The sequence below is a fragment of the Neodiprion lecontei genome, chromosome 1 (genome assembly GCF_021901455.1).
Source record: "Neodiprion lecontei isolate iyNeoLeco1 chromosome 1, iyNeoLeco1.1, whole genome shotgun sequence".
In the NCBI taxonomy this organism is placed as follows: domain Eukaryota; kingdom Metazoa; phylum Arthropoda; class Insecta; order Hymenoptera; family Diprionidae; genus Neodiprion; species Neodiprion lecontei.
In genome coordinates, this window is record NC_060260.1 from 40,249,553 (window position 1) to 40,276,308 (window position 26,756).

Sequence of the window (26,756 nt, forward strand, 5' to 3'; positions counted from 1 at the left end):
GGTGCCAGGGAAACCAAGGTGGTACCATTTTGCCGATAACAAAGAACACTGTCGACAAGCTGCTAGCGGAGTTATGACATGACGTGGAAGGGGAGGTTGTGTTCCAATGAAATACCGTTTCCCCAGAACATATGACGGCCATCTTGGATTTTCAACCAATCGCATTTGAGATAATTTGGTGCACATTTGAAAGGGTGGAAACTTCGCACTTTTACATCATGACGTTGTTGCGGGGTTTACATGGCAACGCTAATTTGTACACAAATAAGAATTCGTTCATACCTGGTGAGCATATGACTACCAGGCAATTGTCAAGTTCTACACCTGCAAATCTCATCCTTCTTAAGAATCAATTTTACTGAATTGCTAATCATGGACCTTGATAGACCTACAACTGGTAGAGGTGCTGAGAGACCACTGACGCGTTGGAGAAGAGAGCAGGAAGACGTTTCCAGGCCGCAGAGTAGAATCGAGAGACCTTCTTCGAGGAGAGGGGCCAAAATGGACAGCCAGGAAATGCCTGTATCGAGTAATTATCGCGCAGCAACTGCTGCAACTCCTGGTAGAAGCGTCGTAGGCCGACCACCTTCTGCTTCGGCATTCTCTGCTAGAGTACTTAACTCCGCTAGCTCCCGGGTCAGCGCTACCAGCGGTGGATCTTTTGCTGTCCAAGGAAGACTTGGAACTGGCCTTCCATCTGCAGCTCAGGTCAATCTAGTCGACAGACCGATTACGCAGCAAGGAATCGCCGGACTTCGGCCTGGGACTAACAGGGGACTGCCCATGACCAGGCAAGGATTTTTGACGGTATAATAAGTTATTAAGAACACAGCGAATATCGTGATATACTTTAGATCGTTGCTTTAAATGTTGCAGACAAGTCCAGGATCGAAGATATTACGAAGGTCTCCTACAATTGAAGATACGAGAACTTACACAAGAAATTGCAGTCATAACGCGGCAAGTCGACAGTCAGAGTAGAGAAAGAGCAACTTTTCTTCACTACGATAAACGAGCCAAAGAATTGGCAGCGGAGCTTACAGAATTGCAGGGGCAACTGGCCGACTATAACATTGTTGTTGATAAAATGACTTTAGACCCTGACAAAAACTCTCTGGAAATGGAGGCTAAATCTTTGGCCGTGAAAAATGACCAAACTATGGCTGAGATAGAAAATTTGTTTGCTCATCGTCAGCAAAAAGAACAAGAGCTTCGGGCCATCGAGAGGGAAGTAGAATTGGAAAAGAAGAATGCAGAGAGAATAGTCGAAGGAATGACTATTGAGCAGCGTGCTAAGTACGACGATTTGACAAAACAAAAAATTGAACTGCAGAGTAGCATAGATGTTATGCAAACAGAGCTGGATCGACTATCTAACGAAAAATCGACCATGGAAGAGCAGATTGCACTTTCACAGGCTAAGCAGGAGGCTGTCAAACTTCTTGTTAAGATTTCAGAGGTTGAAGGAAAACGCGATAAACTACGAGAAGAAGAGAAGAATAGACTGTCGCCAGAAGAAGAGCGAATTCAACTCCTGGCCAAGGTAAAGCAGGATAATGCAGATGTCGCTGCAGCTGAGAGGCAAACAGCTGAACTTAAACGACGTATAGCTGAGGCTGAGCATGAGCTAGAACAGTTGGAAACAGATCTCGAAGAGTGCCAGTCAGCAAGGCATGTAAAGTACAAAGAGATGAGAAAACGAGAAGAGGCAATGGAGCAATTCATGGCCACCTTTGACAGGAGCAAACATGAAGAGCTTGAGAGACTTGATAAACTAGAGACTACAATTGTCGAGCATTTGACACAAATATCAAACTGTGTCTCTAGCGATACTCACTTAACTCCTGGTGATGAGTTGGCAATCCTGAACATCCAACATGCCATCAGCGAAGACCCGGACGTTCCTATTAATGTCGACCAAACTATCGAAGGATTGAGCAGCGAGCACACAAGGCTGCAGCAGAATTTAATAAAAATGCAGAGTCTCGAAAAAAGGCTGAAAGTCGAGTTAACGGAACTGAAAGAAAAAATAGGTAAAAAACAAAGTGAGTTGCTTGTCCTTGAAGATTTGGATGGATTGAAGGCAAGGTTTGAACAAAAGCGAGAAGAGATGATCGCAGAACGGGCAAAACTTCGTGAGCGCGAGCCGTCCATCAAACAGGAACTGGCTTCTGTACGTGGAGAGTACGAGGAGATCAAGTCACAGCTAGACAAAAATGAAACTTATGTACAGATAAGCTCGCTGGAGGATAAACTTGAGAAATTGAAACAAAATAATGAAACATTACAGAAATTCATCAGGGAAGAACGCGAACGAGTGGATTATAACGCAATTAAGAGCAGAGCACTCGAACTGGTGGATCGGTACAATGTTAAACTAAGGGAAAGCGTCAAAGGAATACATTAGTTTATGTACAATATTTTTACTATTTAAGATAATTTCAAATATTGTTAGCGTTTCTCTCTTTTCATCTTTGCTTGTAATTCGTCTGGTAATGAAACTTTCTGCGAGTTCAAGAAGTTTATTAAATTTTCAGTAAATTTTGGTAGTGGAATAATGTCCTCTGCCTGCATTCTATCCCATATTTCTAGCGCTGTTTTGTAATCACCAGACCTACCTGTATGACCACAATAAAATAAAGATTAAAGTCATAAATTGTGATCGAAAAATCTGTCTTGAATTATTTCTCAATTTACTTACTGCACAATGTCAAGATTAGATCGTAAATAATCCGTGTGTCCAGCTTCATCACATTTCTACACGCTTTCAAAATCCCTTGTAAGGCTGTTAAATTTTGCTCAGTCATCAAGTTTTTTGCACTGACTTCCATTGTTTTTTGGTTCACAGCTGGCATCTAAAAAATAAATCGAGTTATTTTAGTACAAGAAAGGTAATTGAATTACTACGAGAAATGATTCGTGTTATAGCAACAGCGATTAGAAGGTCACAATTTTTTTTTAAAATTCAGATTAGTCTTACTTTAATAAATGATTGGAGTTCCTTGTGTTTATTCCTTGCCGCTAATGCCGTGAACAAATGAGAGTTTCCTGCTGCTTCTCCAGAAATACTTTTTATCACCATTAGTACATCTGTCAACTGTTTTTGAGCATCAGGGTTGTCGGTAGAAATATCTACAAGAGCACGTAGCAGTTCTTGTTTCAGAGGTGTCAGTTTATACACAAGTGCACACTCTTTGAATTGTTTAATAGCTTCTTCCAAGTTACCATTTAATAAATTTGTCCTGACCAATGGACTGAGGACATGAATGCTCACTTCGCAATACCCTTTTTCGAGTAAGATATCCAACGTTTTTTTTGTGGCTTCCAGATTTCCATCTGCAGCAACTGCATTCAAAAGTCTCCAGCAGTTTCTGATAGTTTTGGGTCCACTCGTAACATTTTCCTGTTCTCTGAGTACTTCCAGACCTTTTTCGAATTTTTTATTCTTTACAAGAGCTGTAGCATAATCAATTACCTTGTAATCATCGATTATAAAGTCTTTGTGATTTGTCTTCAGATCTCTGAAATATACATCAGCCTTATCGATCATATTATTTGTGACATATAAGGAAAACATGCTGGAAATCATTCCGGACGTCCATTCAAATCCCTTCTCCTTAAACAATTCTGCAGTTTCCTCAGCTTTCTTAAAATTATTTTTTCTACAATAAGCTTGAAGGAGTCTTCGCAGAGTACCTCGTGTATTCATACCCTTAGCCGTTAGGTCAATGAGATGATTCTCCAGTTGTTCAAGACTCATTAATTCAGGGTGAGGTATCCATACATCCGGAATTTCATCATTTGTACTTGTTTCAGCAGTGACTAATTTTTTGAGCGTCTTCATTGACCTCTCAGGTTCCGCTAATTGCAATATTCTTAGCTCCAAAGCGTCTGCAACTGTTTTAGAAATCTTGAGATTGTGTTTGTCAAAGGCAAAAATAAGAGAAGCAAGTTCCTCATTGCTTGCTTTTATTCTTTCATTTGCCATTAGGTCCTCAAAGAATTTTCCATTCTGATCACTATCCGTGTTGATGTTTCTCAAAAATTGTACTGTTTCATTAAAACTTTCTGTCACTCTACATCCACTGACAAGTCTTTCTATGACAATGTACAGATCAAGTTTTACCTTGATTTTTTCTGTTAGAGCTATGGCATCCTTCAGGTTTCCTTGGTCTAAATAATTTGTCAACAAGACTCCGAATAGATCGGACATTTTCAAACCACAATCTTGCAATTTTCTAATAATCACCAGGGGCTTTGGTGCGCATAAAAACGGAAATACGTAATGACACAATGTCTCATCATCTAAGTAAACGCCATTCTCAACCATGTGCTTAACCAGCTTGAGCACATCAGTCTCACCTTTGGTTGAAGCTGTGTTGACAAGTAAGGGCCAGTAAAAGTGAGGTCTTATTTCAATGCCTTGATTTTTCATGATTTCAAACGCTCGCAAAGCAATGTCTTGCTTCTGCAATCGAAGAGCAGCTTCGGTAACTCTTAGTAAAGGTGACGAATTTTTCGTGGAAGACATTAGACTTTCACAAATCTCAAATACTTCTACGATCGATGTTTCTGCCTTGACTATTTCGTACAAAAAGATATCGGTAAGATCATTCAACGATGTGTCAGACGCCCCATCCAAAATGCGGAAACAGTTTATCACCTTAAAGGCATCCTTTGCCAACCCAGAATAGGTCAATTCTACAATTGTGTAGGAAATACTCTTGAAGGTTATATCAGTCATTTGTGGCAGGTACTGTATAACACGGGAAATGTAATCCCCGTTACCAGAAAGGCTTAATGTTCTAACGATAGACATGATTTGCGTTGCATTCAGATTACTAGTCTTCAGGATACGTGTTAAATTTTCTATATCACCTTTGTAAGCGTAACCCCGTAACAGAACAAAGAAGGTGTCCGCACTTGGCTCAATCCCGGCAGCTTCCATCGTTTTCATAACAGCATGAGCCTGGTCAATGTGATTATTAATTGAATGTGCTAACATCAGAGAATTAAACGTGGCTTCAGTCACTTGATATCCCATGTCCTTAATCCTTGTCATAATCAACAATACTTGGCTGTAGTCACCGATCTCAGCAGCTGCGTCAAGTAGCAAGTGATAGGTGTCGCTGTTGGGAGGTGCTTTCATATTCTTTAAAAATTCATCCACATTAAGATACTGCGAGTTCTGTTTGTAGATGCTCAGCAAGACGTTGTAATGATCGACGCTCGGCGGTTCGTTTATATTTGCCACTAAATGCCAGATCCGGTTCACCAGATTAAGTCGTGCAGATATTGGAGCATCCGGAATCATATCGCTGCAATATTCCAGTAGACACAGAAGAGTCGATTGATCGACTGATTTTTTCTTACTTTCTTGATCGATGGCTTTCAATACTTCTGCATAACACATGCCGCTGGTTTTTGTGTCAATTGATATCGCTCGCAATTCACTGGCAGTTTTTGATTCTGGCTTTGCGGAATCACTGGTGCTTTGATTGCACGTAATGTTTGACGGTATGCTCGCTTGACCGTGGGATTGGTAATGCGAATTTCTCCTCATTTGCATATCAGGACGGTGAACATAACCTCGATTACAAACGTTGCTCTCGTAGGTGATACAGCTCTGATCTTTCTCCCACAATTTGACGAATCTCATCCGGGTTGGCAGGAGCCATGCACTTCTACGTAGGAGTGCCATTCCAGAGCTGTCAAGATCGTTATCAGTTATCCTGCAACTGGAATGTCGATATTAAAACCAAATTTACCACAGACCCGAATCCGTGTGTTTCGAAGCATCTTTCATTACATAAAGAAGTTGGCGATATACGCAGATATTTTCACCAAATCAGTGACTTCTTAGATGTTTTTTATAGAGATCACGAGGTTAACAATCAGTTGTTATTCAGTACCTTCAGTACACACAATCCTACTCCCCTAACCTCACCTGATACAACCTGACCTACCCTAATATACATGACTTAACCGATATAATACGCGCGTACTTTGAACACAACTGAAAAATAATAAGTTATGAATTTATACTAATTATTCTAGACCGTTGATACACAAGTAGGATGGGAGTTAATACAGTTAGATTCTGAATAACATGAACAGTCGTATTAATCTTTATGTATTAAATTGGTGAGAAAGCTGGTCAATAAAAGCATAAATGAAAGCCTGCTACTTCATAGCGGAGATGAGTGTGCATGTGTTCCAATTTTTTGCAGGTAAAGTAAGAATCGCATTACTGAACAATCGGTTGTTCCATTTCATTTGAATGAATTGATGACTTTCTGTCAAAAGAATAAATGATAATAGAAGATTTATCGTGGTCAAGAATACTGTATGAGTACAACCGACGACGCGAGGGTGAGTGAGAAACTTTTATAGTGCAAGCATTATTATAGGTATATATAGATGTCGTTTATTGATAGTTAATTATTTTAAAATTTTTATTATAATTTTCAATAATAATCAATTTTTTATTCAATTCAATCATAAGTATATATCTCTGTCTATAAGTTTCTACGCTCTACAGGTTACAGGTGTTTCACGGTAAATTGACTATTGGCTATAATAATTCAAATCACTAAGGTCCATATCTACAAATTAATTTTATAAAGTTATCTGTACTTTAGGTATAATATTTTCATTTAATATTATTCATTAATACTATACGTAGTATGTACCATATGGTAATAATGTATAAGATAATGTTTCATCCCCTTAGCGGCATTCGGAACCGCGGAACACATTATATTATTATTATTCACGCGATGCTATATATCGACTACAATAACGCCGAAGTATTGAAACGAACGTTTGCCCCCACGGGTTGAAATATTTTTCCGGCAAAAATGAGTTTACTATAATAATAGTGTACGGAGGTATACATTAAAGGTATAGAATTATTATTTGACACATATGATTGAGGTTTTCGAGCTAGATTATCGCTGCTCAGCTCGCGTCTCACAGCCTAGAGGTGATTTAATTTATTCCCAAATTGCGTATTGTTTCTCAGTTTTTTTTTGTTTTTTTTTTTTTTTTTTTATCTCCGTAATTTACAAACGCAGTACTCGATATACAGTTACAATAATTATTCATTAACAGCGAGTGTTTTTCGCTGTTTCTTCTACAGATCATATACCTAATTAAACATACATACATCATAATTCATATCGTGTGTGTGTGTATATAAATTATACGTGTACATACGTGTATTGTAGGTATCCTTGTGCTGTAGTTTATTAACAAATACGAACATGCCATTAATCGAAATTAAATCACACGTTGGTGAAATTAAAATATATCAAAAAGCAGGCTCGATCAATTACATGTAGAGAAGTAATAATGTGCCGAGTGAACGCGCAAAGGCTGAGGAAGAAACACGGAAAAATTATCACAAAGATGTGAAACAGAATAATTAATTTCATGTGAATCAGCTGTATTCTTGACATTGTTTATGCACGCATTTTTCATCTATAAACTATCTACACAATATAATAACATTATACACATATATTTATATACATATGTACTGCTACTATTATATGGCTAATATTTGGTAAAGGTGGCCTGTTCGACAGCGGCAATGCAAGATGCAAGCTAAGCTTTACTCGTTCAGCGGGCCACTTTCACCATATATATACCCTGCATAAAGTAGATGTGTATACCTATATATAAATATACTCTTTAACACATAATTATTTCGAACAATATTTGACAGACTTTGTAAATTTCAACGTTCAATTTAAAATGTATAATAATAATAATAATAATCTTTATAACGCTGCAATGCCTATTATATAGGCATGTACTTATATAAAATACATTCGTAATCAATAGCAGCTGATGTAATTGTTAACGCATTTAAAATGATAAATTATACAAAATATAATATAAATTTATCTTCATTAATACATTAAGAATTTATTAAATTTCTTCATTTATATATAACACATACGGCTTCATAATCACGGTATCGTAATGAATCTACGTGTTTAATTAGAAAAACTGCAAAATATTCTGTCATGATTTTTCGTAATATAAAATAACAAATAAAAATTAAACACGGAACAATCAACGATAACATTATAACAGTAACAATAATAAGAATAAGAATAAGAATAAGAATAAGAATAATAATTTGACATGTATAAAAACCACTTTCATTGACTGGTAATGATTGTATCGTAATATGTGACGTTGACTTATTGGCAAGGTAATGTAAATGATGTGGGCGAGATTCATTCCCTTGCGGATAGATAAGCCTGATAAAAGGATCAAGAATGACGCAGTGACTACTATTCGAGATTTTGCCTCTTCTTCAACTATGTGTAAACATAATAAAGAAATATGACTTGGAATATCACGTAAAATTGCAGTGATCACGACTGTGTTAGAATATAATTTTAAGGTGTTTGATTTTCAACGTGTGTAAGAATTATTCACGATCGTTATTTTATATTATTTAGCGTATTATTTATGTATGTTCATATTTATGTCTATATACATATATATATATATAAATAAATGTTTTTATATATATTTATATATACATACATATATAAACACACACCCATAATTTCACTTATATTATAACGTTTATTAGTATATTATACTCATAATTCATTCGGATTTAAGTTTCTTATCGCAGTAAGTTTTTTCTTTTTTTTTTTTTTGTTCGTGTTCCTAGCTATACTATTGCTGAAAAGTTCGTACACTTTACATCGACAAGATTTCGTTTATAGTACGTACGTCTTATACTTCTGAAATATATTTATTTATATACTTATTGAGTAATTTAAACTTGAATTAGAATTTTTCTTAGCCGATTGGCTATCGTCATACCTGGTTAGGGCTTGCGATTAAAATAATATATAATTATTTTTATATGTATAATATATATTTTTACCATGTTATATTAGAAATTTTGCTTGACTGCGGATACCGTTATTATATATATGTATATATTTCAAGTAGATCCCAATGCTCTAATAATCATATAATTATGTGATCCATAACAATTGTCTTTTTCATAGGTAACTACTAGAAGAAATCTTGCGACTGAGTTTCATTACTACATCAGATTCGCTTCACATAGAAACTAACGGTGACGCGGTCAATAATAATCGAGCGCTGAGGTACGCTGCGTACGAATATTGGTGTAACAGTGTTATTATAATCATATACTATAACAATATGATGGCATGCAAACGACACCGAATTGAATTAATCTTTATTTCATTAATGTCCTCTACTCGTTTTGACGATAAAATTCTAATTCCTTACCTGTGTGAACACGTCGCATTTGACTGATTTCGCAATCTGACTTACAGTGGACGTTGCTCTTGGTTTGCCAAACCGCATTTCACAAGATGTTGAATTTTTGCGCAACGGATACATGTATTTAACTATAATTTATAGACGAGATTTGATTATTAGTTAGTCAAGGTTATTGTTACAGTATTATGGCCGGTAAAGTTCACGGTAGTTATAGTACAGCGAGTGAAACAATAGGATGAAGATGAGTTCGCGTATTTAAATATAAAATGTGATAGATAAAGAGTGATTAGGAATAGACGGAAAAAAAAAATAATTGAGTTGTCTTGATGAAAATCGTAACAACATCGTAAATAAAATTTCAATGCTATCAAGTATCTATTATCGTTAATAAAGCATACTTGGACATCCACTATATGGCATGGCTATGAGACATATTCCTAATACTCTTCTAGACTTTATAGATTCTAGAGACTAGATCCTAGACACCATTTACAAGCAGTAGAAGTCTAACTACGTGTATCGTAATAATATAATATTTTACCATTCTAACGACAACGCATGTAGAAAAGTGAGCCTCTCTTGTTCATGTCTTTGGCTAATTCCGAAGCATTTTCAAGAAGTCTGATGCGCATATACATATTTATAATACAGTATATGTATCACGTGTTTGCCATGTATACATACATCGTGGCTGGTTTTACAAATGCTTCGACCCTGGCCTCCGAACAATTTTGATTTTCGTTTTAGCGCGAGCATGTACAATGTACTCGAAACGAGTCGAAGTTTAAAAACTAACTATTGCCTAGTTCGGGGCATGTATCAGCAGCGGGCGACCAGCTGCGTTACAGCCGAAATTCGCACAGTAGTAAATTGACGCTATTACAAAATGCGACGTAAATTAATAGTCCTCTTTTCAACTAGATTGTCTATTGTATATATAACTTCGTATAATTCGACGGAGTTAACATACTACTACTTTAATAACTTCTACTGCAATCGTGAGAAATAATCTCGTAAACAAATAAACAATATAAAAACAATACGAAATAATCGTATAGTACGTAATTAACTTATAGTGCGACGCTACGCGTGACGACATCGGTACAAGTACGAGTAGTATCATTGTAAGTACGGTTTGAAGAACAAACTTTCTCAGGGCTGATATTGGTGAAAACTTTATTGTATATCTGGTCCACTTCTCCAGTTCCGTTCACGAGTATATGGTGATCACTTCTCGGCCCCCACCTCGCACCATCAACACTCTCTCAAGGCCTTCTGTCAATACTTCGAGGAACTCCATATCTAGTTTCGATCAGGAGTACAAAGTTAAGGAAGCCATTAAATTTCGAAAAAGAATAAACCTCGGTTTGCTAAACACAGTATATTCAAGGATACAGTTTGACTCCCTCTCCATCCTCGTGTCCCTCGGTGGACCAGGCAGATTCAAGATCACTAACTGAGCGTCGTGACTCTTGTTGACGATCACTTCGTTCAGCTTCACAGAGGTGTGCATTCGTCTCACATTGCCCTCATCTCTGAAACATTTTTGTTCCGTGTTTTTGTTTACATTATCCCGACTATTTTAAATTTTTTTACATGTTTATCCATAAATTATACAATAGATTTGATACTTACGGAACATATTGTTCAGGCTCTGTGTGGTCTGGACTCGCTGTCTTGGTGTCAGCTTCGCATTCCTTTGCCTCTTTTGCGTTGTTTTCTCTGTTATCTTCTTTGGGAGATCCCCCGACGAGGTGAGCTGTTTCCTCTGCGTTTTCCTTGACATCTTCATCCTTTTCTCCTGAATCTCCGGCTTCTAGTTCCTTCGTGTTCAGTTCAGTTTCCTGTACCAATTTTTCCTGAGCCTCATCGAGACCATTGGCTTTATTGGCTGGCTGGCTTGTCGGCTCTTGGAACCTGACCTTTGTAGCCGTTTTAACGTCGACATTGTGATGGTGGTCGACAATTGCTTGTACCTAAATCATGTACAAATCGGTTAGTCTTTTTTGACGCCTCGCTCCGATACTTTTTAAGGATTAAACAAGCCCAAATTGCTAAATGATTAAACTGCAGTTTGAAAGCAAAATGGATGAATTATTGCTAGATGGGAAATAGAGGCGTGTGTTTGAGTGATTATAAGTATTTTTTATGCAACACATTTCGAAACACTAGAGAGTCACAACAGTATAAGAACCAAGGAGTCGTTAAGGGGATAGATAAAGCAGTAGCGTAACAGATATCTTCATTTTTTACTGTGGGTTACATTAGATTCATCAAGATCTTGAATATGCTAAGAATCTTATTGAAAATCTATTGATTGGTATTATTTACCTAATAATTGTTATATTCTAGGCAAAGTGTAACCCATGCAAAGTGACTATAAGAGCTCTGTCGCCTCACTGCTGCATATAGATGATGAAAACAGTGGTGCAGATCTATTCCCTTAATTAAGTATTCAATCAAGTGTTAGTAATTCTCATACAATTGAAAGGCATTATTACGGTAATAGTGGTTGGCAGAAAATTGTCCAGATTACAAATTATGCTCGGCATATTTGCACGACTGGTCACTCATCGAAATTTTAGCACACAAAATTTCTCCAAGTCTTGAAAAACAATTGTTTAGTAAAATTTTCAGAAAATTCCTCAACATATTATCATTTAAATTGAAGTTTGAGGAAATTTCGGTTTCGTCAGATTATTTGTTTCCGGTTTCGCACTGCGTTTTTTTAAACATTATAAACTTAATCGTTCATAAAGAACACACGTGCCAACCAAGCTGAAGTTGGAGGTGATGATGGTATGAAGTTTGTTTCCATCGAAATCGAAATCAGCGGATGATTATATACCAGAAAGTGTAAAATCAAGGAATTTATAGACTTTGCAAAGCCCGACAAACCTGTAGGAAATTTTGAATCTGTTATATCTGCTGTTCGATTTCTTTTTTCCTTCACAAATTTTTTTCTTTTTTTTTTTTTGGTAAATGATAATTTCACTGACGTGAAGCAAATTATAAGACATAAAGAAAAATGCTAATTATGAAAAATCAAATATCATGTGTATTTCATGACTGTAGTATTGAGCAGTGGACATATGATGACAGAGGAGACAGTCCGTGTGAGCGTTAGGAAATTTCGGGGTATCTGACAAACCGGAGGTAAATTTTCCTCAGTATGTACCTCGTTGAAGTCCACCAATGTCTGCCCCTTATGTCCGTCACGGGCGCGTAACAAACAGAGATATTCGGATCAGCATCTCCGTCTAATCATCTTTTTACAAATATTGGATAATCTATGGTGCATGCATGGTACAATTTCACAGGAATATTGTACATGCTTGTATCTTAAGGGGTAACATCACTAAAAAAACCTAAAAAACGCACTATTTTTTTTTTTTTTTGAATGAAAGAATAGGTAATAAGATAATAATATTTGAGCAAGTTATTAGGCATATATTTAGGTATAATACAAAAATTGTCATCAACTGATATTCATAAATGGTCATACTGGAGCTATTCTCACGAGAAATGTGGCACGCATTGTGACTGGTGAAAATTTGAATTTGGAAAAAAAATCACCCAATCTACGTATTAATAGATACATAAATACGTAGGGGATTTTCGATAAGTTAATTTAAACATTATTTATTAACAAATAAGTGCCCTTCTTTGGTCGAAAATTGACGATTTTCATTCAAATACTCGATCATATAAATATTAATATTTTAAAAATCCGCAACCTATTTCTCTAGCTATAGACATGTAGATTAAGTGGTTTCTTTTTTCTAGATTCAAACATGTCTCACCGTAATTGCACCAGTGTCACCATTTTTCAATATTTGTTGATATTAATTTTTAGTATTATACTTAAATATACGCCTAATAACTTCCTTAAATATTATTATTTTATTACCTTTTCTTCCATCCAAAAAAGTGGTCAAAAAGCGCTTTTCGTTTGTTTTTGGAGTGGTGTTACCCCTTAATCTGTCACTTAATGATTCAAATATTTTCACCTAATATATCTGTATTTTGAATTTAATTACTACTCTTATCAGTCGGATACTTACGACTCCCAAGGACTCCTTTTTGTTCAGACGAAGTTCTCGCAGCATTTGGTACCTCTGTTCCATCATCAGCGTACGCTCGTAGGTATATGCGGAAATATCCGAGTCCATCTGGAATTGTAAAATATTTGAGGGTGTATCAGATCTGCAGTCGATTCCAAACGATATCTCACTCAAAGAATTATGGAATGAAGACTGAACAAGTGCATTATGCAACTGGGGTTAATAAAGTTTAATTAGGTTAAACCAATGTTCCCGCAACGTGAATAAAAGAAGAACCAACGGATTTTTACGGAAAAACATCAATTATCAGCATTTTTTGAGACATCGTACTATATTCTACCACATTCAAAAGGTTTGTCGTACATTCGATTTCGATAAATTACAGCTAGTTTATTCGTGCGAAAATTCAGACATGAATGAAAATTGTACTGTATTGCTGAAAAAGTTTCCTAATGGATCCGGTTCGACTAACGTGACCTGACAGGTGCTTTCGACAGTGAAGCCAGATAAATGATGACCCCAAACCAACCGCGTTGGTTTATACATACCTATATACGATATATGAAGTACGCTTATATGTATACCCCTTAGCGCGTCGCGCTATTTGAGTCGTTGGATTCTAACAAGTTCAAAGTATCGCAGGATTACTTATTTGGATTTCAAATTTGACATTAAGTGAAGTTCTAAGTGTTTCTGGATAAACAAAGGAAGTGAAAAGACGTATCGAATGGGACTGAAAATGGAAGAAAATAAAAAGAATGTTATCATCACTCCTGCAATCATACAACGTACCATTTCGACAACTTCGACCTCAGCCTCGATTCTTAAATGATACAAGAACATCTTTAGATCCTTTTTCATCTGTATAGAATTGTCCTCCATCTGTGCGACGGTGAAGATCCTCATCTTGCAATTTTTCCAAGTACGATGCTGTTTGAGAAGGAATGGAAGCAGCATAAGAAGACCACCGTCGTGAACGATCCACCATACATCGATGTTTCCAACGACCTTTTCCGTCGAGTCAGGGAAGAAGTTTATCCCTTTGGGAACGAGCAGTGCCATGCGAGCAGCGGTGACGCTGCGCAACGTCTGCAAAAATACCTTCCAGGTCTTCTCGTCCTCCGACTGTCTCCAGCCGTAGGGCCAGCCGAGGATGACGGTGTTGGGTTTCATGCCGCCGAGTCCGGTGGTCTGAATGAGACAGCTAAGCCCGTCGACGACGCTGCGGGCGACGAGAACATCGACGAATCCCTTGACCTTCTCCTCGTCCATGGTCTTTCTGAGGCTCTGTTTGGCGGCCATCGCCTCGCCGGAGGACCTGGCGTAATCGCCGCCGATGCAGCTGACGCAAATCGCCAGACCCTTGCCGGCCTTCAGCTGACTTGCGAAGGCGAAAAGCTTCCTGTACTTCGGAACCAGGTCGTCGGTCAGTTTAGAGAGGATCAGGATCTGCGGCCGCCAGTTCTTCGTGTGCGGTGGTCCCTCCTCGAGCCGGAGAAGCGAGTACCTGGCGGCGGACAAGGCGAGACCCCGGATACCATCGCCCCACTCCTTCTCGGCACCGCGGTACTCGATGTACTTGTAGATCAGGCCAGCCATCCCCATGGCAAGTAGGGCGTAGTACCAGCTGGTCATGAACATAATCGCGATGCATAACGATAGCCCGAGGAACGAGAGGCTCCAGTGATAGTACTTGAACCTTGGTCGCCAGTTCGGTGTGCGGAGGAGCGTCTGGAGGGCGCAGGCGAGGTTTACGAACCCGTAACACATGAGGAAGAACATCGAGAGGAGGGGGGCCAGGTAGTCGACGTTCCCGAGGAGGATTCCGCACTGGCATATTACCACCGTCAGCAGCAACGCCCTCGTCGGCTCTCCTCTGCTCGAGCTGGTCGCGAACGGTGAAAGGAACGGGATTATCCCGTCCCGGGCGATCGCCTGGAGTAGTCGAGGTGCCCCGGTTAACGACTGTAGACCGGCCCCCAGAGTCGAGAGGAAAGATCCGACCAATATCACCCACTCGTTCGGCCAGGCGATGTTCGCCACTACTAAACGGCCCCCGATACTCTGACCGAACTTGTCACGCAGCAGGAGGTTGTCCACTGTACCGGCGAACAGAAGAACGGTCGAAAGGTAGACCGTCGAGGTTGTCAAAATCGCGCATATCGTTCCGATCGGTATCGACTTTTGAGCGTCCGCAAGATCTCCCGATCTGTTAGATCCGGCCATTATACCTGCGGACCGTAAACACGTTTAAGGATGTATCATGTGTGCAGTCTGGTATGTAAATAGTGTAGTAATGGAAACATTGAGGAACGCAGGTTTAGAATCAGTAACCGAATTACGTTGTGATTGGCTTTAGAATAAAACTATCAGAAATCAGGTGCTTTTTATAGCTGCTATAATTAGGGATTACTGGCTATTTGTATGAGGCTTGTCCGTGCCCCAATTCTTTGTCTCTCGTTTCTTCAGCGTTTTCGACAAACGTTATATTTCTTACATGTAACAAAATGAGGAGTCTTTTGGTTTTGCGTCTGTGCATGTCGAAGCCGTTTTTCGCGAAATCGATTTTCCAGAAGAGTTTTTAGTGAGATATTTCTACTTAATTAGGTAGGGTTTCTAATTAATAATTGGAGCATCAAATCGTGTTGTAACTCTTGATTGGGTTTGACATAGATTTAGTTTTCGATATGGCTCTGCTAATATTATTCACGTGTATTTGAGAGGAAGATTAAATTTCATTTCAAGCACTTCGCAAAAAGTAATCAACGTCGCTCGAGATGTTTATGCAGTAAAATCAAATGCACCACAAGTAACTATGACGCAGCAGCTACGAATAAGAGAATTATTTTTAATGGACACGTTCGTTACCTCGGCCTGCTCGACACGATCCTTGTTAAAATTAAATTGGTCTGCTCTACTTGGCCAAGTGCAGGCTATTTTGTATGAACCGTGAAAAAATTAATTCAAATTCAGCGAAAAGAGCGTTGAAAGAGGAATAAATAACAAATCATTTACCTTTTTTCATCTCTGTAGCAGATGAAGCCGAGTTTTAATCAACGGCATGCGAAACAAGGTGTGTTTAATTTTTACCTGTTACCGAGGGGAAGAAAATTCCAATTAGAATAGTGAAGGTCGTCGTGAGGTCGGCCTGAATTTGATTATAGCTTGGACCACCCAGGGTGTTGACGTGTTCCGGCTCGTTATCGTAGGCAAGGAATTGGCCTTCTTCCAGAAAACTGTCCCATAGATTCTCTGAAAAACATTTTCAAACTGTCAGCTTTTGTCCTCCGTGTAATTGCAAACAAAGTGCTGTAACGCTATTACAGCTTATTAAATTGGACCGCTCTATAGGAAGTACACTTATTGCTTTTTAACTTTCCTATATTGGTCCCAATACTAAGTATCTCGGCGTTTGATCATCAACCAGCAACAGCAGCAGTAACAGTGTTACTTTCAGCGATCCATTCGGCGGGTCGTTTCATGAAAACTTGTTACTTGACCATTTTCCTTTCCATTTTCCCCTCTTTTCATCCATAAACTTAATTGTATGTAATTCCCTCTGGAAATTCTCAATTCATTGGAGAATTAAAATATGATTTTCTAACCAGCAGTGAAGAGATGATTTTTTAACCAAAAATGACCTCAAAGGATGAAATTATTCGGGTCAAACAGTGCGCGCGGTTATCTTTAAAAGAAGGCGTTCCACAAAAACAGCTGTGGATGTAAACAGAGAATCGACTTTATGAAATCAACCCCAACCAGTTGGGGCGAAAGAACGCGGCTACTCAGTAGCAATGTTTGACTTAGCTCGCGCAAACTATTCTACAACAGGTTGTTCTGTTTGTAGAAGAGCTCCAAGGCTACGTGAGGTTGTGTACTAGGGTGGTTCATTTATTAACGTTTCTTTCTTTCTTTTCAATGAGTCACTGGAAAAATTTGTTACAAATATTGCATGAAACAAAATTGTCGTAAAATCTGGTGGAGGTAGAAAAATATTTATAGGTCGCTACAAATTATTGTTATATTTTTCATTTATTTTTATAACAAGTAAAAGTAGTAAGGTGGACACGTATAGAAATAAATAAAAAATGTTACAATAATTGGTGCCGACCTCTAAATATTTTCCTACCTCCTCCGGGTTTTACGACATTTTTTTTTCAGTACAGGTCAAAAATTTTTCGAGTGGCACATTAAAAAAAAAAGAAACAGGTTTAAAAATGAACCACCCTATTGCGTACACAGTTTCATAGGATTTCGGATTCATTCTTGCCTCAATTCCGCAACCTGATTTAGAGAGAAAGAGAGAGTCTGTAGTATACGTACCCATGAAAACTCCATCGGCCAATCCGCGGATTCCGTTTTTTACTTCGGCCTTGTGAGCTTTATAATACGGATCGCAGCCGGAACTGTTGCAGAATATAGCGTCCAGCTCTCCGTCTGGTCCAGACTTGCAGCCTCCCGTGATGTTCTTCAGATTTTTCAATAACCGCTTGCCGAGCACGCACATCCTGAAATTATACAGAAGAGAGGTGCGCACACAAAGAGTTGTACAAAGGGTCCGCGGATGGGGATTGCAAGGGACGTATGCATGCATCACAGTCAAGCTTTGAGATACGTCAAAGCGTCGAGATTTTCACGGTGTCCAGTATAATATCCGTAACAAGTTCAAGGACATTTCCAGGACCTCAAGGACTTCCAGGACCACTGGAAACCGTGCTTTCCCACCCAGCCAATATCCATTTTAGCATAAAACAAGGATGCACGCATTTCCCGAGCCCAAAGGCCGCAGCTTTTTCCCAAGTCTGATGGTAAAAAGGTTGAATGGGGTTGAAAACCGATTTCGCGCATTGAGCCTCCCAGCTTTTTGCTAGTTAAGCCTTCGCTCGATGAATTTCGGGCTCTAATCCTTTCAGGCATGCCGCTGTCCGGGAAAAACCGCTTCATCCAGAATTTATTGGCCTTTGTTATATAGGTATATATCTATACGTGCATGTATACATATATACCGAGCGCCTCTTACTATCTCACTGCCTCCGAATGCCTTAATCGTCTGTCTATTTCTCTTCTCTTTTCTCCCTTACGAGGAGGAAAAGAAAGAAATTGTGTAGCGCAGATTTAGTGAAAAGGAGGAAAACAACGCGTGTTGTCGAAAATCGACCGAAAGTGCGTATCTGAAGATTGTTAAACGCCTTCGCGAGAATTATTGAACGCGAGAAAGAGGGTCGGAATAGAACAGTAGGGTTCATTGGGAAGAGATTTATCGGACCCAACCCGATTGGCAGCAAGAAATGGAATAAATTGAGGAAGGTCCGAAAGGACGGAGAAAATTAAGTGATTCCAGGGGAGCTCAATTATAGATGCGAATCCGGTTATATAGCTTCGACGAATTGAATCGGTGGACGAGTTTTTTTTTTTTTACGTGCAATTCTCTTTTTACCACATCACACATATGCAACTCGGAGATAGTGAAATAATGAATTCGTCTGATTTACAGGACTCGAATGATAAACCGATGTACCACTATGACTGATTCATTTTACGGTGTTATAAATTCGTCAAATTTTTTCTATCGTATACTTTGTATGACCGCGAATGAACACACTTTGACGTAATTCAAACTTGGCGACTTTAACTGCTGGTAGCAGGTGTTACAGCTACGCCAACGGTGAAAAAGAAAACTGAGCGAACATGATAATGTATACAATACAATTTGCGTGACGGATAGGATCAATGACAGGATATTATGCCGGAATATAAGAGGCACGAGTACCTACATGATTCATGCTTAAAGCTAATCTTGGGGTGAGGGACTTACTTGAGAGCTTCGCTTCCGTTGAAGTTGTAAAACAGACCGACGTAGACGGCGATTATCGAAAATATTACGCAGGCCAGAGCGACCGTGGCGAATTTGTTTACAAATTTAACACCGATAAACACTATCGTTCCCATCACCATCAGCAGCCCAGTACCGTAGACTCGGAAATTGTTGTACATTATACTGGCGTCTTTCGTAAAATCCCCGAATATGCTCATCCCCGGTGCCATGTATGTCTGGAATACCACATTTATTGGATTCGAGTAAAAATGAGAAACACTCGGCGTTACCTATGTTTTTTTTTATTTATTGTATTTTGCCAATTTCTGCGAAATTCAAAACATTCATTCGCGAATAGATGAGTCGTTGAACCAAAAAAAAAAAAACATGTCAGAAAGTAACAATCGTAATTTTCCGTCAATATCACTTAAAGCGTGAAAAAGTGTCGAGTTCGCCGAATGTTTGTGAATCCTTTAATCCCTCATGTGGGCTCATATATCGTTGGTTATTAAACCGCAAGCTTAGATTATCGTTACGATCACATCTCATATAGACGTATCTCGGAGTGACAGGGATGATTAAATTTTCCACGTCATAACGGTAGCAAAATCACAGATTAATTAGCTGATTAGGGACAGTTTGCCGTTCCAGAGTTGAATTTTTTACGGTTCTAGTTCAGCTTGGCACCGATGTTCCGTTTTAATGAAGGTGTACTCTACATGCTTAATTTCTCACGCGTTGTCGCAGATGGTTGAGCGATTAATTTTTATACCAGGGTAAAGTTATAACGCTGTCGATGTTTTATAAATGCATGCGACGACGCGCTTACCAAGACGATTTCAACAGCACCAATGATGTACATGGCTGCCGCGAGGGTGGTTCCCATGTAAAAAAGCATGCCGACCGCGCCTCCGAATTCCGGGCCCAAACTTCGTGATATCATGAAGTAAGAACCGCCAGCTGGAACCACGCCGTTGGTGGCGATGGCGCTCATGCTGATTGCCGTCAACATTGTCTACGAGAATAAGAATTGAATGGTTGTTCGGGATAAGAAAGTATTAATCGAAGGTTTTGATAGATTGGTCGATCATTGAGAATGTATCAGGTGTTCGGCCCAGTCGAAAAAGATTGGAAGGGAAAAAATTAGGAACCAGAGGGAGGAGTGGGGTTTAAATTCAATAACTAAATTAGGTTCCGACATAAGTTTTAACAGAAAACAATCCCCACGATGTTTTTGAGGAAAAATAATTTCAAGCCATGAATTATGATACTTCTATTAATCGTAAGGTTAGTAATTAATCATCTAACGATTAGATAGCTTGCGGGATCCTATATTACGATGTTTCACAGTCAAAAGTTCGTTATACTTGAACTCTTTCGATCGCAAATACAATGATGATTTCTTTGATTCTTCACTATATTAAGAGGCATGGTTTCGATGATGTAATTCATGGTAACTTTATTGGATTAATCTGAGCTGCATTCATTTTCAAATCTATACTTCATAATTCTGCCCCTGAACAGTTTTTGACCGGACTGTCCACCTGATAGATCGTCAAGCCTGAGTGACAACGTCAGGCGCAATTGCAGCGCACACTGTCGCCGTGGCTTGCTTGACCTTTGACCAATCCAAATCCGGCCGCACACTTCACTGATCAACCTTTTATTTCCGGCCCAATCGATGCCATCGGTTTTCACCGAGTTCGGTTTCAATGGTTTACATTATGGATGGCCCACTTTTTCCTTAAAAAGGTAATTTTTGAATTTCGACCGGCTCATCCTCCAAATCGGCTCTAGACAATACAAAAATAATTCCCTCATTTTTTCAGATTGTCATCTCAACTCTAACCCGTGCACCAAAGAGGGTGGATTCCATTCAAACCTTTCAAGGACACATCAAATCCACCCAACGGATTTAGATGAAACTCTGTATAGGGTGGTTTCTTGGGTCACTGACTACGAAATTGAACTCAAAATTTGAAAATTCAAAATGGCGGATCCAATATGGTGGAGCGAAATCCAAAAAGTCATTTGATTTCGATAAAACTCGGTACTCGGACATATTCGAGGTCGCTGATTGTGAATCTGAACTCGAAATTACAAAATTCAAAATAGTGCATCCAATATGGCAATATCAAGTGACTTTTGGGTATTTGGTCCACCATATTGGATCCACCATTACGAATTTTCAATTTTCGAGTTCAGATTCGTAATCAGCGACCCAAAAAATGCACCTGTACCAAATTTCATCTAAACCCGTTCGGTAGATTTGCTGCACGGCCCGCTTCTTGGGGCACGGGTCAGAGTTGAGATAAGAGTCTGAAAAAAATTAGGGAATTATTTTTGAATTATGTCAATCAGGGGAGCGAGCCGATCAAAATTCGAAAATTACCTTTTTAAGGACCATCCTAGTACACATACAACCTGGACCAAATCCAATCCCATGATTGCGTGGAAATATTTGGTAAGTTGTATTATACTCACGACACAGCAGCAGCAGAGCACTATGAGGAAGCCTTGGATTGCCCCGGCGGTACCAACGACCCATGTCAACCTGATGAAGAGTATCACGCCAAAGATGTTCTGGATGCAGGGAAGAAAGACGCCGATCAACGTCCCCATTCGGGCCCCACCACCCGCGGCCTGTGCCGATTTGCTGTCAGGGTCCGTCGCCGCTGGTATCGTGTTGCTGTAGTTCGCGAGACTGTTGAGCAACGTTGATATCCGCGGCCGGTCCTCCATTTCCTCCTGGAAACCGCGTGTTTGCATCGGAATTACTTACTTGCCGAAAATGGTTGATTCGAAAGGCTCCGTTTACAGTTATTAGAGGAGCAACTCCTGAAGTAGGAGCAGTTGTTAGGGATCGGAATGGTTAGACTAGTCGCTATTCTTCCAACGACTCGATGACTATGCGTCCGGGGATTTTCAGTGACGATGCGAAGCCGATTATTCATCTCGTTATACCATGGATGAAAAAACGTCGACTCTCGTCGAGAGCAAAAAAGAAATTCGTTTACTTTGACCGAGTCAATTTTGCTTCTTGAGCAGTTGCGCCACGCCTTATCACTGTGCAGCAGATCGGGGCGACCGTAACGAGCAAAAAAATACCTTGGTTAAATATTTCACAAGCCTGACCGTCATGATTTGACGTCGTTACCTTGAACCGCCTTGGAGGGTTGAAAATGCGATAATTTTTTACCAAAATGAAAGTCTCTGTAGGCGGGAGTAAAGGAGAAATGATTTCGTGGATCTCGAGATGGTGCAGTTTGTAAAAAAGAAGCGTGGTTATTATTATGATAATTGGATCCTTCAACGCGTTACGCAATTCAACCGTCGAAAGGCAAAGTTGTAATCAATTCTCTTTCGAAGTTTCGAGACTGAACGAAGACAAAGTGTATGACGATACAACTAAGTAGCAAGGTGTGAAGACTTCATTCGTCTGAGACGTGAACCAATCCGCCGAGGCAAAGAGGACACAGAGGGCGGCGAGATTAGTTCCTGGGGTGAATTTCATGGATGGAAACCTGTCGCCACAGCGGCACTGATTTAGCGGAGGTAATACGGTGAGGAGGATCCATAAACCAAGACGAGGCTTTCACTTTAGGGGTTGAGGCGGAGACGACGTGGGGTGCTCGGAGGAAACCACTCGAGTCACCGAGATATAAATTTGTATCTTGTGTAAGCAATCCGCGAACATAAATGTACCCAACCACCTAAAAGAGAGCCGCGGCCAACGGCGTCGACGAAAAGGAAAAGCGAAATATACATACCTACACTACGTACGTCATTAACGGCTTCGCGCTTTTCGAGCACCCCACGGTTATACATACACACATAACGGCATTTATTCACGATAAAAGGGAGCCAGGGTTCCAATATAATTAGTGGCGAAGAGTCTCCCGAATCCGAACCGCGTACCGTGCCTCAAAATTCGTTCGAAACGGTCCGTAGAAGGACGTCAAGTACCTTTGATTGGGACTAAGGGATGTTGGACCTTCCATTGTTTTACCAACACAAATTCGGGAATCATGGTTTCGACATGTTTGTTTTTCTTCTTAGCGATAGAATTACTTTAGGTCGATTTATTCCCGATTACAATTACAGGGTTCTTGTCTTTTGTCTGTACCACTGATCTATGTATTAACTGGATGGCTGAATTGGCAGCTTGTGCCGATTAGAAGCCCCAAAAACCGACACTAGCCCTGCAATACGAGGAAGTTAAATTAGCGGATCACGTGGGTGATGGCCTATCAGAAACAGATTAAGTCACATGGTTCTGTCATGTTAACCAATGACATACACGGTGAATCACGTGATTGGTTAGTTCCATCGAGGCTATTGAAGCGCTGGTGTCGATTTTGTCTGCTTCTGATCGACTCAGGTCGAGGACGCTAATCAGCCATCCAGTTAGTACAGAGATCAGTGGTTTGTACTGAGATAGATTTGAAAAATTCAAGAGTAAATAAAAGAAAAAATGACGGTTTATCTATCAATTGGTGGCATGTCATAACCTCAAAACGAGTGATAGTAAGCTGCACGTGTATCTTACACAGTATTTCCATGAATGTTCGGAACTTTTCGTAATGCCTGTTCTCTATATCATTTCCTAAAGTTCGAAAGGATTTCATCGCTGTGAAGAGAAATGAGTGTGAGGTAGGATTTGCTTACTCGGTCGGTGCTCGTTAATATTGAATTACAGTCCGGGTGAGAAGCAATCTACACGTATGCAATGACATTAATTTTCACTTTTTAAAATGAAGAATGAGTCGAATTAGGTAATTCGAGAACTTGCACGTATTCAAAATATGCCCAAACGAACTCAAGCCCTCCATGAACTTTGAACTTTGAAGAGTGTATGTTTTTGCAAGTAGAGTTTTCCCTAGTTACGCCAAAATCCGTGAGCCAGGGTATACGTACAGCATAAACAGTTGTTCGAGCGATGTTTTGTCGGAGTTTCTGTCTAATTTGGGAAAAAGCGTGTTATGCGAAAAGCATTTCGCGAACAGTTATCTTCGCACCCCTCGCCGCTTGCGCCTCTATATCAACCCTCGCTCTCCTTGTAGAGCCGTATTCAAACCGTTCGTGGAAATTTACGATTCTCGAGGTAAACTTGGAGCGCGATTTTCGTATAATTATGAACGTCTACGTCAGAAGAGGCCATTTTCATCAGCGAGTGTTCGAGAACTTGGAAGTTATTTTGTTTTATCAAATTGAACAACTCCTCTCGGCTGCCGGGTCACGGTGGTTGCTTTCCTGCTTGCCTCCCGCCTGCTAATAAGTTTCTTCAACTTATGGAGAGTTACTTGTTAGCTACCTGTTACTCCTACAAAGGATTCATATGTGCCTACGTACTTCGAGCCAAGTTTTACGATGCACTTATCGTTAAGACCAAGTTGCAAAGTAGTTCTCAACTTCCAGAACCGCCCGGCACCTGCCATCGATGGTAAACTAAATCACAATCTTATTTTCTCACTATTTTGAACCTGTGCTACGGAATAATAATTCTAAATAATGTTCCAGGTCGGCTTCAAGCTTGTCTGGAATTATGAAGTATATGTTTTACGGATATTATATACGTAATACAAACAGCCAAGTCATTCTGGCATGAAATCGAATTCGCTACCGTTGACGAGCTTTTCAGCGTTTACAGTTCGGAGATTTGCTTTGCGAACGTTTTGATCCCGGCATTCAACGGTTATCGAACGATATTCTATATGGCAAACAAAATCACAAGCATAACATGAGAGTTATACAATCCCGCACCTTGTATCGAATTCCGAGAACCAGAAGTCACCTGTGAATGTTATACACATTATCGAAAAAATAGGTTTCCCACCAAAATAAGCCATTTTTGAATGAAATCGAATAAGTTTCCTGAATTTTTAACCATTTGACCAAAGCAGTGTCAAGTGAAAATTGATATCTGTAAGTCTTTGTTCGTAACTTGAGTGATTCTTTGTTTGAATCTTGAGGAAAATCATCGTAATCAACCGTACGATTATCAAAATTCGATAAACACTCGATGTGCGACTGTGTCTCGTAATCAAGTGGACAAAGAATATTGATTTTCGCCCCACCAACCTCTTTAAACAATAATTTGCTGTACGCGCAAATACCATGCAATGTACGAATATTCTGTATATACCCAACCACAAATGCTGCCTCGCGGATGCTAACTGAGAAGCATTATTTGACCTGTACGAAACAATTGTCTGGTCAACGAACGATAGTTGGATAAATCAGCAACGTCGACCATTGTTCAATCGACGATTCGCATCGCTAGGAAGGCGAAGGAAAAATGTTCGTGACTAACTTTTCCTACTATTCTTTTCTCGCACCTAGTTAAATATGCGACCCTTGTAGGTGATACTTTCATGTTCCCATCGTTCCTGATCCCCGACTTTCTTTTTCCAATATATTACATAGGTCAACAAGAATTTTGAGTCTGGGTTTTGGATGTCAAATTTTGATTTCTTCTACGTAACTGATAAATGAAAAAATAGTTTTATTAGATAAAGTTTCTTTTTGTAGAAACCAGAACGATGTTTTGGATTCAATGAAAAATTACCTATCTTCTCAAACATTTATTGTAAATAACAACCAAGCAAACTTCAGTTTGGCATTTAAATCACGTTTATTAAAAAATAACAATTAATAATAAACTCGAAATGTAGAAGAATTGATAAACAAAGTTTGAAAACGAATATTTCTCGTACTTCTATTTTCGTATGAACTTTCTCGTATCAAACCTCAAACCTAATCTCCCATCGTGTTCTCATTATACTGCCCTTGACAACGTTAATAACGATAAACTCCATCACATCTTGGTAAAAACGTTTTCCTATTTCTTCCAAATATACACCAGTATTAACTATCAAGCAAAAACTTCCAGAATTATTGATCAACGTAAAAGTACAAATCAAACTTTACAAGTAATAAATAAAGATTCTGGTTATATTCGATGTATAGAATCGAAATTCAACTATCTCAATAGAAGCTCCAAAAAAAAAAAAACTTATTAACCTGTATTATCCCTCCGATCCCCGACAAAGCCGAAAAAATCTCTTTTGTCACGATATACGATATACGGTATACTATGAGCGACAAGGATGACAAGATGCGAAGTATGTAATAAAGTTATAACACCCCGAATCGGACACGTATACAGCCATGCCTATAACCATGCCAGGGCAATATCAGAAGCTATAACCGAGCACAACGCTGATGGTTGTATAATACATATATCGCGTACACCCCTATGTACGTACGTACATGCATTATACATATAATACGGCAGAAATATTCCTCTTGTAATTCCATAGGTTCGCGTCCTTGCACCGTTCACATCTTACCTCGGGTAGACATATTTCTATCATCGACCTGCGCGAATGCTTCGAGGGGATTTCGTCAGGGTATCGAGGCGAGGAGGAATACATGCATAAATTACCTATGTAGGTGCGGATGCTGGTGGCGGGTAAGCTTGCCGACATCTCGATGAAGACGTTATACCCGACGGTAGCGGGATTTAAGCGGATCCAGCCAGATTTTTGTAGATTTAAACCGGGGGTTTCAACAGGCAAATATATATT

At 39.4% G+C, this 26,756-nt stretch overlaps 3 protein-coding genes across 8 annotated transcripts in view; 1 reads left to right on the plus strand and 2 right to left on the minus strand.

Annotated features, from left to right (window-relative positions):
• Positions 1 to 28: 28 nt before the first annotated feature.
• LOC107224856 (intraflagellar transport protein 74 homolog) lies at positions 29 to 2,670 on the plus strand. Of its 2 annotated transcripts, XM_046741854.1 has the most exons (3): positions 29 to 285; positions 387 to 791; positions 877 to 2,670. In XM_046741854.1, the coding sequence occupies exons 2-3, from the start codon at positions 502 to 504 to the stop codon at positions 2,405 to 2,407; spliced, it is 1,821 nt and encodes a 606-aa protein (XP_046597810.1). In that variant the 5' UTR covers positions 29 to 285; positions 387 to 501; the 3' UTR covers positions 2,408 to 2,670. The 2 variants fall into 2 exon arrangements, with proteins under 2 accessions (XP_046597810.1, XP_015520554.1); XM_015665068.2 differs by lacking the exon at positions 29 to 285 and having other exon boundaries at positions 294 to 791.
• On the minus strand, positions 2,391 to 5,951 carry LOC107224844 (leucine-rich PPR motif-containing protein, mitochondrial). 2 transcript variants are annotated; one of them, XM_015665054.2, is made up of 4 exons: positions 5,810 to 5,949; positions 2,981 to 5,738; positions 2,702 to 2,855; positions 2,391 to 2,618 (listed from the first exon to the last, which is right to left on the minus strand). In XM_015665054.2, exons 2-4 carry the CDS (start codon positions 5,699 to 5,701, stop codon positions 2,452 to 2,454), a joined length of 3,042 nt encoding a protein of 1,013 aa, XP_015520540.2. In that variant the 5' UTR covers positions 5,702 to 5,738; positions 5,810 to 5,949; the 3' UTR covers positions 2,391 to 2,451. The 2 variants fall into 2 exon arrangements, with proteins under 2 accessions (XP_015520540.2, XP_046597769.1); XM_046741813.1 differs by having other exon boundaries at positions 2,981 to 5,951.
• A 510-nt stretch (positions 5,952 to 6,461) lies between these two features.
• The window catches only part of LOC107224865 (solute carrier family 12 member 4), a 77,503-nt gene continuing 57,208 nt past the window's right edge, over positions 6,462 to 26,756 (minus strand). For 3 of the 4 annotated variants that reach the window (XM_015665088.2, XM_046741799.1, XM_015665089.2), the window contains exons 3-13: positions 21,652 to 21,915; positions 19,997 to 20,182; positions 19,168 to 19,403; positions 17,676 to 17,860; positions 16,443 to 16,604; positions 14,145 to 15,583; positions 13,353 to 13,460; positions 12,467 to 12,493; positions 10,924 to 11,264; positions 10,684 to 10,823; positions 6,462 to 10,590 (exon numbers count right to left, since the gene is read on the minus strand). In XM_015665088.2, the coding sequence (XP_015520574.1) occupies positions 10,499 to 10,590; positions 10,684 to 10,823; positions 10,924 to 11,264; positions 12,467 to 12,493; positions 13,353 to 13,460; positions 14,145 to 15,583; positions 16,443 to 16,604; positions 17,676 to 17,860; positions 19,168 to 19,403; positions 19,997 to 20,182; positions 21,652 to 21,915 (3,180 nt within the window). In that variant the 3' untranslated portion in view covers positions 6,462 to 10,498. The remainder of the gene's footprint in view (positions 10,591 to 10,683; positions 10,824 to 10,923; positions 11,265 to 12,466; positions 12,494 to 13,352; positions 13,461 to 14,144; positions 15,584 to 16,442; positions 16,605 to 17,675; positions 17,861 to 19,167; positions 19,404 to 19,996; positions 20,183 to 21,651; positions 21,916 to 26,756) is intronic. The other variant, XM_046741810.1, reaches the window with a different exon arrangement.